General features: G+C 34.5%; 1 protein-coding gene across 5 annotated transcripts in view; it reads left to right on the forward strand.

Moving 5' to 3' along the window:
- Nucleotides 1–18,510, forward strand: part of DPH6 (diphthamine biosynthesis 6) — a 185,669-nt gene that overhangs the window by 145,307 nt on the left and 21,852 nt on the right. For all 5 annotated transcript variants that reach the window (XM_036384380.2, XM_036384386.2, XM_036384383.2 and 2 more), the window contains one exon: nt 4,605–5,010. In XM_036384380.2, coding sequence (XP_036240273.1) covers nt 4,605–5,010 — 406 coding nt within the window. The remainder of the gene's footprint in view (nt 1–4,604; nt 5,011–18,510) is intronic.

Genomic DNA, 18,510 nt, shown 5'->3' on the forward strand with positions numbered 1-18,510 from the left:
GGGACTGTTGTGTTTTAGGTGTCCATGCTGTCTCTGTCAGTTAAGGCAGAAATGAAGATATGTATGTCCCCCTAAAAGTAGCATGACAGTTCTGTATGTGATTCTTCTTTTTGAAAAAGAAGAAGAACATTTCTTCCCTGAGAAGGAGTAACCACATTGAACTCTCACTTCTTCCAGCCCAATATTCTGGTGCCAGTACCTCTGCTGAAGAAGCTTAAGCTCTCAAAGCTGTTACCTGCATTCATCTACTTGACTCAGTGTTCACAATTCATCTATAAAATTCGTCTGGAATATCACAGATGAACATAAAATTCCTTTAGAATAATGGAAATGTTGGAAGGGACTAATTGACTAATTGTGAAAAATCTGTGAGTCCAAACAAGAAATCCCTGCTATTACACTGCTATTATCAGCATAAATGCTTATTTAAGAATGTAACAATAACATCATGGTGTAGACTTTGCTTGGTATTTTGACTCCAAACAGCAGCCCTAAGCAGAAGTGAATAGTAAAACCAGTAAAAGCATAAATCTGCTCTAATATTCTCCTAACCTCAAACTATTTTAATTAATATTTAAATTGATCAAATCAATTTTGTTACATAAAACATAAGCTTTATATAAATTAGTAACATATAAATTAAAAATAATCCAGGAATTTTATTATATCTCTTTTATAATGCCCACTGAATCTGTGTTCTAAGAACTTGTTCAGGCTCCCCTTGAATCCCTGTAAAGTTCTTGCAACCAGAGCATTCTCCATCAAGGAATTGTAGGTGTCACCACCATTGTTCATTTTGAAACTATGCTCTTACTAATGTCATTTGATGGTCCATAGCTTTTAGTACAGAAAGACAAGTGTGCGAAATCAGTTCTTATCCCTATCCACTCTTTTTATGTCATGTATGACTTTATAAGCCTCTGTCTTCTCATTAAGGAGGCTGCAGAACATTTCCAATCAGACCCTCCAGAGCTTTTGATCATACTTATCCTCCTCTGAATATATAGTATGTCCTTTTTCAGTTGAGACATCCAGAGTTGTTTATCTTACTCAAGATGTTGGTGAATTGTGGATTTTTACAGAGGCACAAAGCTACCCACATTGTTTTCTTTCCTTACTTGTTTTCTTAACTGTTGTCAGCTTCTGTAATTCTTTATTAACCAGTCCATGAAGACTTTCCAAGATGTCACTTAGCTTAGCATGGCAGTTTTCTCAGTGTTTAGAATAAAAGTAAGGAGTCACTTTCTCAGTCATCCTTAAATGTACTCTGTACCTTTGGTTTCTCCAGTGAGTTATTGAAACATGCATTGTATTGCCAGAAGAGTATTTGTATTTTCTTCAAGGTGGGAAAAGTCCTTTGTTGAGTTATGGGGGTTTTGTAAAGCAATGTCTTAAAAAATGTTTGGAGTCCTTCTCTGGATATGGCATGATATAGATAAAATGCATATATGGAATGGTATAGATACAATGAACGTATTTAGAAAAATCTGCCCTTTGGCTTCCTTTTTCAAATTTTCTGGATCTCAGTCTTTTACATCTTTGATAAATTAAGCAGCAAATGATCCTGTTGGCAAAGGGAAGACATTATGAAACATGTTTTGAGGACAGTCTAATGTGAGATTCAGTTGGAGCTAAATCACTTGTCTTATCAAATCTTTGTCCAAGGTTTTGGGATCTACCATTTCCTAGCATGACAGAATTGGAATTCTGTCATAGTGTGGTCTCTGACATGATCCAGACTACATTTATTCCTTAAAAAAGTCATTGTAGAAGCGGTTTTTTCAGAGAGTGTCTCCTACATGCGGAACAGATGTTACCTGCTGTCCTTCTCCAGCCCTCTTTAAATCAGATCATGTAAAAGTATAGCACATAATTAGAATCTTTCTCCATATAATCTCAGCAGTCAGCCATTGAACCTCTAAATCTCCTTATATTTCCCTGTGACATTCAAACTTCTCTTAGTGCAGAGCTACCTTGTAGTATTTGTTCCTTGAAATTATTAAATCCAATGGAAAGGCTAACAAGTGGAAATTAGAACACGCTTTTCCCATGAAATGAAAATAATTTGAAAACTGATAGCTAGAAAAAAAGGGTTAAAGGGCAAATATCTTTAGATGACTACTACACCTACAGATTAATAAAATTCATAAAGACTTGAAAAATTCGTGTAATGCATACTTTTAAGGAATCACTGCTTTCAACAGTGTTTGCCCCAATAGATTTCAATTCTTTCAATAAAAATTTTAGAGCTTCCCAAGAATTATTTTATAGTTCTTTTTCAAAAATTATAACCCAAGCTATATGCTCTTTTACCTTATTTTTTTCTGATCAGGACTTGAAGCTGTAGAACAAAGACTAGCCCAAAACCTGTGCTCCTTTATAGAACAGTCTAACAGTATCCTTGGGGAAGAACTCTAAAAACAAGTTTTTATTCAAAGTACCACAGCTGTCTGCCAGAAGTGATAAATCTCATTGATGAGAGTGCAGAATCAATTGTAAAAACAATTTAGCCAACAAAATAATTCATCTTTGTTTTCACTCTTAATACTTACTTATACTCTTTTAGCATCATATAATTTCTTAGCAGACCTTATGTAATTGTCTTCATTTACTAGATAGGCTAGATATTCAGTTATAAAGATACTTAGTCCTTTAAAAAAACTGTAAATTTCTGAAAGGTAAATCTTAAATGCAGTATCCAAGTATAACACAAATGTCAGTGATTTCTTGAAAATAACTCAGAAGAGGTCACTGTTAAAAGTATTTCTATATGATTCTGTAGCCACTGTTGAAAGATTATTAGTCCCCAGTAACTCTGTCATTTGTGCTTTGTGCAAACTAAAGTTAAAGGTTATGAGTGTTATGGTACCATACAGGTGCACCAAGAGTAGTTTCTCACACAGAATGATTCTCATTTGTTAAATTTGGAAATGTACTTTCTTCTGGCCTTAATTTTCATGTAGTTCTTCATATTCTAAATGACAGCTGAAGGCAAGCAGAAACAGCGAGTAATTGATTTAACAACCTAAGACAAGTACAGGGAAGTAGAAAAGTTTGTCTTAGTGCTTGATGTGACCTGAGAGAGCTTCTTTAGACTGTTTTTTTCTAACCAGTACCTCAGCACCTTGGGCCAGCAAAATGGCCTTTAAGCCTGAATGAGCATGACTTTTTTTTTTCCTCAGTGCAAAGCTCCAGTATTTCATCTTTTCAAACTGTTTTACAGCACTCAGAGCTGAATTATATTGACAAGGTTAGAATTCATCTCCTAGAGGAGAATACTGTGCTCCTGTTGAGTGCTAATATAACATTTATGTGTAGCTACCTTAATAACAGCCCTGGCCAGCCTAATGAAAGTACTGAAAGCAAACAGTACTCTGTGAGATTTTATTATGACTGAAGTGATTGCAATTTGAGACAAATTGTCCCTATTTCTGTTACAATATCAAAACCAGAAATGCTAAAGCAATTGCTACATGTTTGGGATAGAATTGCACTCCACTATCGTTAATATAGAAGTAAGTGCATTTTTCATGTAAACAGCTCACAAGGGTCAAGAATCAAAGATGTTCTGTGCAAAATTCTTGTCAATAACTTTGTGAGTGAATTTTGAAATAAAGTGCCTGGAACATGTCATTATTTCTTCCACTCAAAGTTGAGAGCAAGTGGTTGAAAATTGAGCTTGTGAATTGAAGGTACTGCAAGTTATATGGCCTTATCGACTTCAGACAAAATGACACGGTTTGCCTTGTTATTATTTTTCCTTTCAGAGGTCAGGCAATGGACAATATTAACAGTATATACTGGAATGTAAGCAAACTGGTATATAAATAAAGTTATTATCTGTGTACAGAAGATGGTATAAGCCACTAATATTAAAAATTGCTAATACTGTCTCTTCATAAAAATTGAGGGAAAAGTAAGGAAAAAAGTAATCCACTGGTCAAAAAATTTCAGATGCTCAGGTATTTGAAAGCTATTTAAAACCATCAGAACAAAAAGGAACTCAGTTACTCAGATGTAGCTAATCAAGTTATCTAATTAGACATGCTGGTTGATGTGAAAACAATTTAAATATACGTTCTCAATGAGCTCTGCTATTTAAAAAAACATATTTATCTTCTAAGAGGGTTTGATCAGGGTAATTCTGCTGTTTAGAACTATCTGAACTATATTTTTGCTGTATCTGAACTGAATCTTTCGTACTCCAATTTTTAAAACAAAACTTATGTAATTTACTGATTCATTTCTGTAGTTTTGGTAGTTCCTACCATTTTTTTATTCTTCAAAAACCTTTGGTACAAACAAAAGTCACTGTATGAAAAAAGATTTCTCTTGACTGTAGAATGAGTGCAAAATAAATTATGATCAGTTGTTTTTTTTTAATGGTACAGGAATTGTAATGGTTTGAGATTGCAAAAATGAGGAGATACTGTCAGATAAATTCATAATTGCTCAAGATGACTTTTCAATAAGGAAAGTTGAGGGAAAAAGCAATTTCAATGAAATAACTGTACTGCATATACTTTTTTAATATTTTAACTGAATATGAGCAACACTGATTTCTACAACTCTGTAATATGGACAATATTTTGCTTATCTTTTAGGTTGAAGATTCGGAGATGTATCATGATGGAGCTGCAGTATGTGGGTTGCTTGCTGTGGTAGTAATATCTCACCTACCCAGAGATGCTGCCATTGAATGGCATGTTGTTGCAGTAGTTGATGATCCACTCCAAAGAAAACATTTTGCAATGAAGATGTTGTCAGAGGGCTTCCAAATTGAGTGTGAATCTGTGGAGTCTAGTTCTGCATCTTGTGCATCAATTTCAGTACGCCTGAGCTTGATTTCCTCATCTACTTCTCACCTTGATTTAGATGGACTTCTTCATGACTTAGCTGCTATGTTTAAACAAGCTGTTGACAAACTTTCAGAAGACTGCAGTGCCAGTCCTTTGTCCTTCAGAGCTTTCTTCAAGGAGCAAGTCTTTGATGCTGAAACACTGCAAAAAGGTAAGACTTACCATGACAGGAACCAGGTGTAATACTAAGCATAAGGTACTTCTTGTTTACTAATATATCGAATTTCATTGGAAAAGAAAAAATTTTATAGGAGTGTTTCAAGGATAGGTGGCCAAGAAGGCCAGTGGCATCCTGGTCTGTATCAGCATTAGTGTGGCCAACAGGACCAGGACAGTGATTTTCCCCCTGTACTCAGCACTGGTGAGGTCACACCTCAAATCCTGTGTTCAGTTTTGGGGCCCTCAGTGCAAATGAGACATTGAAGTGCTGAAGCATGTCTAGAGAAGGACAACAGAGCTGGTGAAGGGTCTAGAGAGTAAGTTATATGAAAACAGGGTGAGGGAACTGGGGAGTTTTAGCCTAGGGAAAAAGAGGCTCAGAAGAGACCCTATCGGCCTCTACAACTGCCTGAAAGGAGCTTGTAGCCAGCTGGGGGCTGAGCTCTTCTCCCAAGTAACAAGTGACAGTACAAGAGGAAAGAGCCTCAAGTTGCTCTATGGGAGGCTGAGCTTGAATATTAGGAATAATTTCTTCATCAAAAGGGTTATCAAGCATTGGCACAGGCTGCTCAGGAAAGTGGTGGAGTCACCACCCCTGGAGGTATTTGAAAGGTGTGTAGTAGACTTGGTACTTAGTTGTAAACCTGGCAGTGTTAGATTTACGGCAGGACTCAAGGATCTTGGAAGCCTTTTCCAACTGAAATAATTCTACAGTTCTACAATTATGATATATTTTTTTCTTTTCCTGGCTACCAGGCGTGTTTCTCATATTGAAAGGCTCTGTTCTTGAACTTCCTGAAGTCCAAACAGCATGAAGTCCTGGATTACTTTTGTTCTAATCTCACATCTGATTTTAAATAGGAGCTTGGATTTTTCGATCTTGCTATAATCTAAGTTATCCTGTGATTCCATGCAAGAGAAAACTAGCCGCCTTAGAATTCAGTGTAGGGAGAATAAATCTTTTGCTTAAAAGCGTTTGAACAGTTGTGCATTTCGTAGCTTCTTTTTGTCACAGAGTGGAACCATGTTCAAATAACCAATTATTTTCTCAGAATCTCATTCCCTTACCAAGTAAAGAGAGTACAGAGCAATAAATGTAATATTACAACTACAGTTTATTTCTTATGTTGCAGATGTGCATTTTGGGCTATGCTCTATTTGGACAGCTAACATTTTGCAAGAGCACAAAAGCTTATTTTATCTGCCAGACCTACAAAACTGGTAGACCATACTTGTATTGAAATCAGTAAGAACTTTGTTATCAATTTGGGAAGAAACAAAATCAGATCCTTAGTCTATATTTATCTCAAACATGCATGCACTTTAAAAATCCTTGCAGACCACAACTGATCCATATTAATTAGCTGACATAAATGTTAGCCCTCAAATATTCTACTGTCCTATTTTTTTTTCTTAACCTGCAGCAGTTTTTGAAGAAAATTCAACTTGACATTGTTTAATAGATTTAAAGTACAGAAATTGAAAGCTATAAAAATGTGGCATAGAATAAGCATATTTAATCCAGGAAGCAAAGAATGAACATATAGTCTGACAGAATGTTGTTGTTTTTACTACATCTTGTTTAAGAGCTAAAAGGAAACCTGATAAAACATGTTTCTGGCATGGGATTAACATTACTGTTTCGCCTGCTTTCTTTCTGATATTTTTCAGACCATAGAATAATTACTTCCAAACAAATTTCATTTGCTTTATAAAATATATTTCTCAATATAATGTATTAATTGTGAGCATAAAAATTTGATTCAGTTCCATTCATTTTATACTACCAGTAGCATAGACATTGAAAGATTTGTGTGATTGTCATATATTCATTCTCGTTGTGTTCAGATCTCTGCACTGTCATAATAATTCCTGTCATTATACCAATTTTATCATTATCCCCACTGGTAAGAAATACATGCTTGCAAATCTGTAGAATATACAGAATACATTAACTTTACAAGGAGCACTAATTCACTGATGAAGAATTTAAAAATAAAATTTTGCTTCTTAGGAAAAAATTCTAGAAAGTTCATGCAATGGAAGAATAATCATGATGTATATTCAAAAATAATTTCTCACATTCAAGCAGTTGTTGGTGAAGTATGTCTTGCTGATAATTTCTATCTGATAGGAGATTATTTTATATATATATATATATATATATATATACACACACATACACTTTTTCTGGTTCAAAATCTGATGTCTAATTATTAAGATATTGTTAAGACACAGGACATATTCAAGTGTACTGGTAATATGTATTCTTGGAGCTTTGTAAAACATTCAGTCTCCAGTGAAGTATCAGCTTTCAAAATGATGCAGCCTGTTAGTGAACGATGTCCTTAACTGTCTTTTGCACTAGTAGTATAATTCTACTTCTCATAATTTAAAATATACTCACAAAAATATATTAACTGTCAGTTTAAGAAGTGTTGTGTGAGGTGTCCAATTTGTTCCCATTAATTTCAGTATCCCATTGACAGTGTCCATAAGCAAGATGATGTAAGTCTGTGTTCTATCTTCTCTGTTACTACTGGGTGTCTTTTATTTTGACAGGCAAGACTACTGCAACTCTATGTGTCCTTTAGTGTGTTTCCCAGTTTTAATATACCAGAGATAGTATCATGTCTTTCTTTTGAATACCAAGATATTTTAACCTTTCTATAAGACTAGATCAAGGTATTAGAGATTGTTAAGTTCTGATAACAATAGCTCCTTCCATTTCCAATCCAGCTTTTCAGTTTATTCCTGTTCCTTCAATAGCTCCTTCCAGTTTTTCCTGTTTTCCTCTTGAGCCTATCCTGTTCTAGAATGCATGAATCTGAATGGGGCAGACCCCAAGAGGGAACAGTACTGGTTTCCACAGTAGCAGTGGCTGTGTCTTGTCAGCTCTGAGCATGGCCAAAACCTGCTCATACCTTTTTCTGTAGACTTGTCTTAAGATATTATAAGTATTTGGGTGTCTCAGTGGTGATTCCTACTACCTCCAAAGTTTACTTTCTGTTGCAGAGTAGGTCTAGGTGGATAACAGTACTTATGCTACTGCCTTTCAAACACAGAATACCATTTTACTGAGACAGAAGATAAAGCAGGAAATTACTGATCTTAATTTGTAAATCTGCAGACCTAATATGCAGACTTTTAAAAAATTTTGTTCCCTTGATGTGGATGCCAGAAAGCAAATTATATTGAGAGACGAGTTTTTCAATTGCCATTTATTAATTCAGCTCAGGTAGTAGAGGTTGCTAACCATCTATATGAAGATTCTTTAGTGACACATTCGATCTCTGACTTGTGTTAGACATTGTTAATCCCACAAGTAGATCTGTCCTTTTGGGTCTTCATCTGCCAGCAGATACATTTTCTGCTGAAGAAAAATAATATTAATAATGTAGTGGGGAATAATAGACACTTTTCTTCAAATATTTTTAATGTGAAACACGTAAGATGTATCTGTAATAGAAAAAGTAGAAATTAGGATGCTCAGAAATCAAGAAAGATGGTTAAGGAGATAGTTGTTCCAGTTTAGTGGATTTCAGGATAACTTCCATCATGTCATAAGATTAGTAAATAGTCTTCAATAATTCTTTTAACATCATGAATTGAAATGTATTGTCTCCTCTAGCAAAAGCACAGAAAAAAAATAAAGGTGGAATTTTTCTGATTAGAACTTAAAATCATTGGAGTGAAAGGAGAAAGTACTGCCACAGGCCTTCTCAAATGAGCCTCTGATTAGATAATGCATGGGGTTTTGGTATAAAGAAGTTGTCATTTATTTAAAATTGTCCAAATAAATATTAGAAATGTGTTGTTACCTGACACAGTAAGATGAGAACCAGGACTATATCTACTCGGCATATTGTAACAGGTTATTGGAAATTATTACAGCCAGTGTTACGGATGTCAAAAGGAGCTAAAGGTTTGTAATGCAAATTGGAGACAGATAGCTTTCTGTCATCCTAAGACCAGATGTGAAGTTTTATTGAACAAAGTGTAGTACTGATGGTGAACTTCTCAGAGGCAATCCCTCATAACATGCAAGAGCATTATGAGCACCGTGCTGAGACCACAGAACGTATTAGAAGTAGGAGGATTAGATTAAGCTGACATATATACTTAGTAAGATGCTGTTAAGCCTTTAGAAGTCTTTAACATAAATTTGACTATTTCTTTCTTATTCTCATTCAAATGTGCATTAATATAAACGTGTCAGGATGATTTGCTATACCATGCAGTTGACTAGATTATACTTCCGTATAGGAATGATGAATGTTTATAAGTCATCACATTATGATTTAACAAGCCTTGTTCACAAGATGTATGCAAAATATTTTTGAATATTTATTTGGGAATAGAGAACATCCTGCTTTCACCAGACACCATATTACACGATGCCTTTTTAATACTAAAGAAGAAATGGACTGGGAATATAAAAAGGCAAAAGAAAACAGGAAAAGACCATTGGGTAGGAATATTAAAATTGCTACATAATTAGTGTTTAAAGTGGCTCTGCTCTGCAAATGTAGGTCTAAAAGGCCCTTAGTACTTATAAGTTTATCAAGCTTCAACAACACTATGTATTTTTTTAAAAATCTAATATGGTCTGAGTATAATTCAGCTCAACTGTAAAAAAATCTTACTTGTAATGGGACTTTTTTTCTGTTGCAAGAGAAGCCCTGGTGGTTAGGCACTCATTTAGAGACCTTGCAGTGGTAGAGTAACACCCTGATGCATGTACAGCATGCAGCTTTGAAACTAAAGATTTTCCGTCTGGTAAGATTTATTCTATTTGATAAGAGAGGGCATTATCAACACATTTTCCAGATGTTTTCCAAAACACAGAGTTTCCAGTACAGAGAGAATGCAATATGTAGTGTAAATCTGAGAGAGGAGGAAGAAGATCAATTGAAGGTACCAAGATGCATTTTTACAATAATGAATGTCTGTGTTCATTGAAGTTTAATTTTTTTTAGCGACATACTTTAAATTCACACTAGAAATTTATTTCAACTTAACTTTCTTGACGGATATGCCGTTATATAATGGGAAAAAAATCCCCATGGGGACAACTGGAATCTGAACCTTCCCACATTTGTATCTAGGTCTACACATTCTCATGTGAGTAATTGGTATTTACTCAGCAGTTGTGGAGAACTACTCACATGAGTAGAAACTAAAAAGACATTAAGAACTCTTTACTGAGTAACAATGCAGCAGATAAATAAATACTTTAAAAATCAAATTACAGTCACTAGCTCAAGCTTTGCAGACACTAACTAAAATGAAGTATTTGTTGTGACTAACATAAATAATTTGGCTGAACAAAAATATTTTTAAGTGTCATGATGCTCTCTGAAATGGACTGTAAAACTTAAGCTTGGTTTTCTATTGAATTCTGTTAATTTATTCTCAGTGGAAAATGTGAGAAGAATTGTGAACCTGAAAGAGGAAAATTTCAATTTTAATTTCTTGGGTTTCCTGTTAAGAAAATAAAATTACCAGGTGTAATAGTTCAAGCAGAAAAAAAAAGTTTTATTAGTACTTTGGGAAATTAATCAGCTTATAATGAAGCAATTAGAAAATAGTGATTTGTGAGTATGTTTGAAATTACATTTTTAAAAGATAAAAGTAACTAAAATTGGTCTTGAGCCACAGAGGGGGCAATCTTGCTATTGCTACCCAAACTATCCAGCCAAGAGAACTGATTTATTAAATGGCTGTTAAAATGCTGAAATTTTTACCTTTTTCTATTTTTTTTTAGGTTGTGCTGGTATTGTACATGCTGCAAGTCAACGTATACATAATTTTAGCAAAATATCTCATATGAAACTATTATGAAATATATTATACATTATATATTATGAAAATATCTCATATGAAAATATTTTTTTGTTTGCTATCCAAGACATGGGGAATTGTTTTAATAGTAATATTGTCTCTCAACTGAATTTGGATAGAGAAGTGATTTATGCCTGTGAGGCAGCTTAAAGTATATTAGATCCTGCTTTAGGCTTTATGTCCTTTAAAGTGGGAAGTTTATTTTTTAAGTCCACAGATACTAACTGTATAAAAGGCAAATTCATGAAGTACAAACACTATACTACAACAACAAAATTAATTTTGAGAAACTTGGTTTAGTACTTTGTTGACAGAGAAGAGCTACAAAAGCATGACATCAGGCACACCAAATTTGTATCATCTGGTGTTTAATATGTGAGGAATACATGACCTGTCTAGCTATCCAGAAACCATTTGTAACAAACTTAATTTTTAGGGACACATCACAGATTACAGTTTACAGTTACATAGGAAGTTTTTCTCTGGGACTGTTTCAACATGCCAATATTTTCGTACCAATTCTATGATTCTAAATCTATAAACATTTAAAGAACTTTGATTTATAAAGAACTTTTCATCATTTGTATAGATCCATCTCTATATTACTTTTTATTTACAAGTGAAGAAAAAAGAGACTATGATGGTGTTTGGGTGAGTGAAATTACATCTGACATAGGAAGTCCACTAAGCTTAAAACAAATGGAGGCTCAAAATGATCTGGGCATAATAGCATAACTGAACCCCTTGTTATTATTTAATCTAGATATTTATTTAGGACCATTCAAACAGAATACTGCAGTAGATGGACCTAGTAGTAGGACCAAGCTAGTAGCATGACTAGCTTGTCTTCTGTATTTGTTCTTCTTTAGTATCAAAATGCTTGCCATTTGCTCTTTGTCTAGCAAACGTAAAAAAATAGATCTATGAAAGAAAATACTGAATTTTGCAAGGAAAAACATTTCTAACTAGTTAGCAGGCTGACTGTTGTCAGTCATTCTGTCACATAATCTCTGCATTGAGAAGTATCAGTTCTGCTCAGGGCAGTAATTTGTATGACTCTTGGATAGAAAAAGGGAAGGTGAAGTGAACTGAACTAGCACTGACTGATAGCCAAAACCATCCATAAATCTTATTTGAAAGTCTTCTACTTCTCTCTGGCGTCTCCTCTAGTGCTTCCTCCTCCAATATCTTAAAATTAATTTATTTCTCTCAGATCTTGCCTTTGGTCAACTGTAGACACCACTGATGGTGTCTGTCAGGTTTTGTCAGATGCCTTGACTGTCATAAGACAAGCTGGGCTTTCCTGGTTGGGACTTTTCTTAAGATATGCAGCTGCTGAAAATCTCACTTTTAAGGGTTCTAAATAAGTACAGCAGTTAAACGGGTAATGTCTTAAAGTACTTTTGTAAATTTCCAAGTGTCAGCCATGTTGAATTCCTCTGTCCTGTAAACAGTCAGATGTGGTATCTTCTCTTCCTTGTCCTGATCTATCTGTTCAATATATCTGGTATCAAATAGGACTGTCAGGACTCTGCCAGCAACTCATCTGAGCAGTCTCTGAGGTTATCCAAAAAGTTTGGCCATTTCCTTGGAGATAGACATGATCTTTTTGTTATCTAATGGCATGGAATAATTGTTTAGAAAATTGTGAAGCTAAAAAGAAATTGACATAATATTCTGATTCAAACTCCAAATGCAGGCAGCAGCTTAACAGTATGAGAAGATGGTGCTGCAGGCAGAGTTTGATTTAGTAGCCTGGATATTGTTGTTTGTCCATCTGGGTAATGGAAGCCAAAGAAGCTAATTTCTTGAAGTCCAGAGACAGCATGGAACACAGTGATTATTTATTGATCAGAGTGAAAAGTAATGAGATGCCTTTGTGTTACATTGTCCAGTTGTTTCCCCAGCCCTTGGCCCTTCTCCATAGTCTGACATGTTTCTTTTCAATATAGTGAGGGGGCCTGAAGACAGAAGGCAGAGTAAGGAAGCAAGCCCTGTTTGTACTCCACAGAGACGGTTAGAGCAAAAAATTCTCCTGTTTACTGCCTCTGGTGCATACTCAAAGTTGGACTGTGCAGCCAAACTTAACATCCTCAATACTCAGCTTACTGGTTTCTGTGAGAACAGTTAAGTGGAACCCTGAAGAAGAAGAGTTTGTTGAAGTGCATGTCTTGCTCCAGAAAGGAGCCTGAGATCAAATCTGTTGTGAGATTGCTCTTCTAATGGCCATAACTTCATAATTTTAAAATAGTCCAGAGATCTTGACATTTCCAAGCTATTATGAAAAGAACAAATAGAAGCCAGCCTAAGGCATTTTTTACAGATATATATATGAAGATAAATATATTCTAATTTAGCTGATTACTCTTTTTTTTTCCCTGTGCATTAACTACATAGAATGTGCTTTGAACTCTTTTGTATAATATCATGTATCATAACTTACCTGCTGTGATTTAATCAAGTATTTGGGTCACTCAAACTATAATAGCAACAGAAATAATAAGGATTTCTATATTTAGATGATGCTTTTTAAATTTTTGTTTTCTTAGTATTTTGTCTTCTTGTGATTGTTTTTATCTGTGACAGCATGCAAAGCACCAAAACTTTTGATCCTTTAAAAATGTGGAAACAGACACCTCAGCTGTTTAACAGTGCTTTCATTAAAAGCATTGCTTATTCTTGACTTAACTTGTTTCAGAATACTTTATGTAGGAGTTTTTCAAACTTGTAAAGAATGTTAAAATTTCATTTTGATAGAAACCATGCTGCATAATACTTCTTCGGCACAGAAATTAATACTTATTCTGTAATAAGTTTAAGATGCATCTCAGAAAATGTCTTTGGCAAGTATGGATTGAAAGGAGCACTTTTGTTTTAGGCAGGAGTTAAGCACATTGCTTACAATATTCTTTTGCACTTTTTCATGGGTTTTGCCTTTCACTTTTTGTGAATATACTGTAGAGAGGCTGAAAAGCTTTTCCGGAGTTCTCATCACTTAAAGCATACTCATTCACAGGCAATTATGATAACAAGACTTTATCAGTTCCAAGGTGCATTCATGTCATACTATAATAGATCTGTTCTAAGATAGGGTATATTTTTAGCTCTGAGCTGGCTAGGAACCTCAATTGATTATTTTAATCATTGTAAGACACATTTCAAAAATATCCAGTCATGCCTCCCACACTATCATTTAGGAGAAAAAGCAAACAGTACACTATTTGCAAGACACTAAGACTTACATATGATTGCCCAAACATAAGAAGATTGGTTTATTTTTCTGGTACACAAAGGAAACCTGTCCAAGTGCTAATGGAAAAGCAGCATACAGTAGCCAGAAGAAGCCATGGAATTAGAGGCAAGACCTTGGCCCATTTACACCAGAATAATTCTAGTGAGAGACTGCAGTTTCTAGTTCATCCAAAGGATGGTCCCTGCTCTGACGTGTAATTTGTCAAGACAGATTAAACAAGCTCAAGCTTGTTTTCAGCAAAGACTAAGAATCTGAGCTATGGAAATCAAGTCAAATTACATTGGCTACTGTTCTTGTAGAATGAAATCCAAACCGATTGAAATTAACAGAAATTGTGTTATTAACATCACTGGGCAAAAGCTGAAGCACAGTTGATCCAATTCAAAGGCACAGTTTAATGCTTCATTTTCAAGAGGGATCATAGAAAATGTGAGGCTTCATCTTGAAGTACTCCACTTGCTTGATCTTTTATGCTCTTCCATTTTGGTCTCCTGGTTTTGTCCTTTCTTTTTAACTTCCATTCATCCCTTATTATGGACCACATAAGTCATGTCTCAGCCTTGAGTCATGAAATACAAAAGTAAAACTTGAAGGCAGGTATAGTGAGCCTAAAATCAAGAGGAAGCATTCTAAAGTTTCTTGATCCAGAAAAAGAAAATGTGGCCGACTCAAACCAGAGTATAGCAAAGAGGATTATAAAGCCAAAGATTCTGTTATAAAAACATATTATTCTGTGCTGAAAATACAATTGGTAGCCAGAAGTACTAAGGGAAAATGTGTACAGAAATTCACAGCTTGGATTCTACTGGGTGTTATTTATTAAACCAGGAGCCACTAATATGTTTCTTTGCCCCTGCTGCAGAAGGAAAATAGTGGCATGGAAACAAAAGAAACTTCATAGACCATGCACAGTCCACACAGGGCATGGACAATGCAACACATCCACCCTGTTTATTGTTGCCAATATTTAAAAAAAGAACAGGTTTTGTATTAACAAAAGGAATAGAGAGATTGGAAAACAAAAATAATTCTTTTTAGGTTCCTGATACTGTGAAGTGCTGATGTGTCCCCTGAGAAATGCTGAGTGCTGTGAAGTGCCATTGGAATCTGCATGGAGATAGCTGGCCTAGATTTAAGGTGGGGTAGAGTCAGTGACCAGAGCAGCACAGCTTTGATTCAGAAGAGAAGCTCAGCTTTGTGTTGGTATCAGGATTCCTAAGCAAACTGTAACTTTCTTCTGAAGCATTATTCAAGTCAGTGATTGTAATGGACCAGAGCTTGCATGATAAAGTCAAAAATTTGGGTTTGATTTGTTGAGACATCACAAAAACAGTGTCACCTCTCATTATACAGCACAGTAACTTCATTTTTATTTTGTAATAATGGGCTTTTTTTCAGTTAAAGAGAACACCTCAGTGCCATATGAAGTGCTCACTGTCATTGATTGAGTAGGTTTAGATTGTTGTCTCCTCTGTCACCGACCTTGAGCAGTTTGTTGGTGACTTCAATACATGTTTGTGCAAGATCAAGGGATTCCATAGAAAACTTGTAACTAAGTTGTGTTTAAGATCCAAGAACATTTCATGAATTCAAATAATCTTTCATTTATTCATGTTTTATGGATGGTGTTCTGTCTTTCCTTTTACAAAAGCAGTCCTATGCTGGGCTTGGTATTATTCAGGGCTTTGTCGTGTACAGAATAACCTTCTTTCATGTTGATTCCATGATAACATAACATACATTTTAAAATTTAGCAAAATAGGAAAAGAAAGAGGAAATTCATGCAATACTTTTTCCTGGGTTCTTGGTGATGTGTCAGCTTTTAGTTTGAAAACAGAACATGAAGTAGCCTCTGTACATTCACTTCATGGTACACCAATTTCACCCATAGCAGTGATAACTTAGCCTTTTACTTTATATAAAACCAACTGAGAAATAATATTATTACTTGTACAGTTCCTATACTCAACCACATGTTATCAATTAAGAGCAGCAAGATGGTACAATTAGAAATACTTATGCTTTAGGTATTGCAAAACACTCAAAATTAATGTGGTTTGTAATGTAAACCTGAATGATTTCTCTAGGACATGAAACAGCCATGAATTATTATGACATACTTCAGAGAAAGTCTTTCAGAATAAAAAAAGGAAATTGAACACTTAAGAAAGTATTTGGAAGCTGTAAGAAATACCATGTTATCCTTTATTTGATTATACTGGCATCAACAGGGATAAAGCTTTAAAAGAATGGGCAAACTACAACAGTAAATGTACACCATTATGAATTCTTTATGTATGTGTACATGTACCATGTAAATGGACTAATTTGAAATAGTATTTATTTTTACAATATATAAATTAATGTTTTATAGAAAATTGCACGAGCAAATGTGGCACCAGTTCAATACATATGCATATACCTAATCCACTCATATTTATGTTTATCTGCTTTTCTGAACTGGAGCCCACATTTTAAATTATCTTGCTAAAGGTGGTCCCATAAAAAGACTGAGAAACAATAAAAATCCTTTAACAAATTTTATTAGGCCTGAAGAACTAAGTATTAAATAATCAGAGGACTGTGATAACTACATTGAATCAAAAGTGAAGATCAGAAAATAAAATTAAATGTAAATGTTTTTCATTGTCCACACAAACACAATTTATATACAGAAATATATATCATTTATATGAAATTTATATAGAAATATATTCTGTGTAATTAGAGTCTTTTGAGTAATTGATTATTATCAAAATTATCAGCTTCCATGCCACAGTAATGTACATAAAATATTCTCCTTTTCTTGTTTAGAAACATAGCGGGGGGGGGGGGGGATTTCTGTGCTGCTTATGTCTGTATGATGCATTTTTTTAAATTTAGTGAATACTGACATACAATTGCCTGGCTTGATGCAGAGATAGAGTGTGCATCTAGGTAGATAGATGAGAGTAGATGCTTGGGAGAAACTTGATTTAGAGTGTATCATTTTCTTCCTTTCAAAAATCTAAGATAACCTACAGCAAATTTCTTCACTGTCAATAATCCAGGATTTTTTAATACAAAACTTCTTATCTACTTTTAAGTTCATTATGACACTACAGTAAAATAACATTTACAGACCTAGAATGTACAGCTTTAGGATACGGTTATTACTAAAGTTTAAAAATTATTTAAAGTTCTTTACTTGTAATTAATGATACAAATTTAATTTTTAATAACTCTACTGAAAAAAAATATGTGAAGCCACAATTGGTATTTTAAATGATGCCAAAATTATTACATAATATTTCATGTTGTTATCATTATATGAGTCAGTTTGATTTATCCCAGCTTGGAATATTAGATTAGACATGAATCTTACAAGTAAAAAAAGTATATATTCATATATATGTATGTATATGCACATGAATATCCTCTTGCTCTCTAGTCTCTTCCAAGAAAAGTTCCCTTCATGGTTATATTTAGCTTAAGTACTAAGCTTTTCTTTTTACCTTTGTCTTTTGCTGAACTACTTAACATTTTCTGGCTTTTTCATGTGTTCATTATTTGCCTAAGCAGCCTGCCATCATTTTCTTCTAAGCTAGGATTCAGCCCCAATGTTTTTAGAGACCATTTTAAGTTTCTAGTATTATGAAGCATATCTAAAAAATGTTATACTTCAGTTTTCATCCAAAATTTTATTTGCATCTGATTGTAACTCTGCAAACTCTTCTTGGCTTCTTCTTAGTTTTCAGAGTGCTGTATTGGAAGTGTTCTGTCTATTCATAAAGTGGGAACAGCATGGCAATAGCTGCTCAGGGCTCTCCAAACTCATTTTTCAATGTACCAGTTGGAGAGACCTTACCAAGACAGAGAAAGCAAATTTTACCCTTACACTGCTGATATTGGACTTCACAGACCATATCTCATCTATTACTCTGCTGCCTGTTATCTCAAGGAAACTGATGGGAGATGCATAATTTTTCTTGCAAAAAATATATAGGAACTAAACAACTCTACTTGATTTTCATATAGTTGCAAGTTCAATTGCAATACAGGAAATCGGGAACAAGTACATTTTGCATCTTGAATGGTCAGATTCAACACTAGAGCTCTTGATGCAGTTCTCAGGGAACAACCCTTCTGCCAAATGTTCACCATCACAAAAAACCAGACTCATAGACACACTATAATCCTTAACAAGTATTTTGTCTAACAATTGCTGGTTTTCCTGCAGCAATTCTTGTTAGTTTTACTAGTTGTGTTAAATTTGCAAAGTGACAGTTCCATGTTAGCTCATTTGATAAATAGCGTTTGACCAGATATGAATCTTTTATCTCCTCCTAAAGGCTAAACATTTCTGCATGTTTGGAATTAATTGCATTCACTTCATTAATCTGTTTCATGATCTTA

This window comes from Molothrus ater, chromosome 6 (assembly GCF_012460135.2).
Source record: "Molothrus ater isolate BHLD 08-10-18 breed brown headed cowbird chromosome 6, BPBGC_Mater_1.1, whole genome shotgun sequence".
Taxonomy (NCBI): Eukaryota; Metazoa; Chordata; class Aves; order Passeriformes; family Icteridae; genus Molothrus; species Molothrus ater.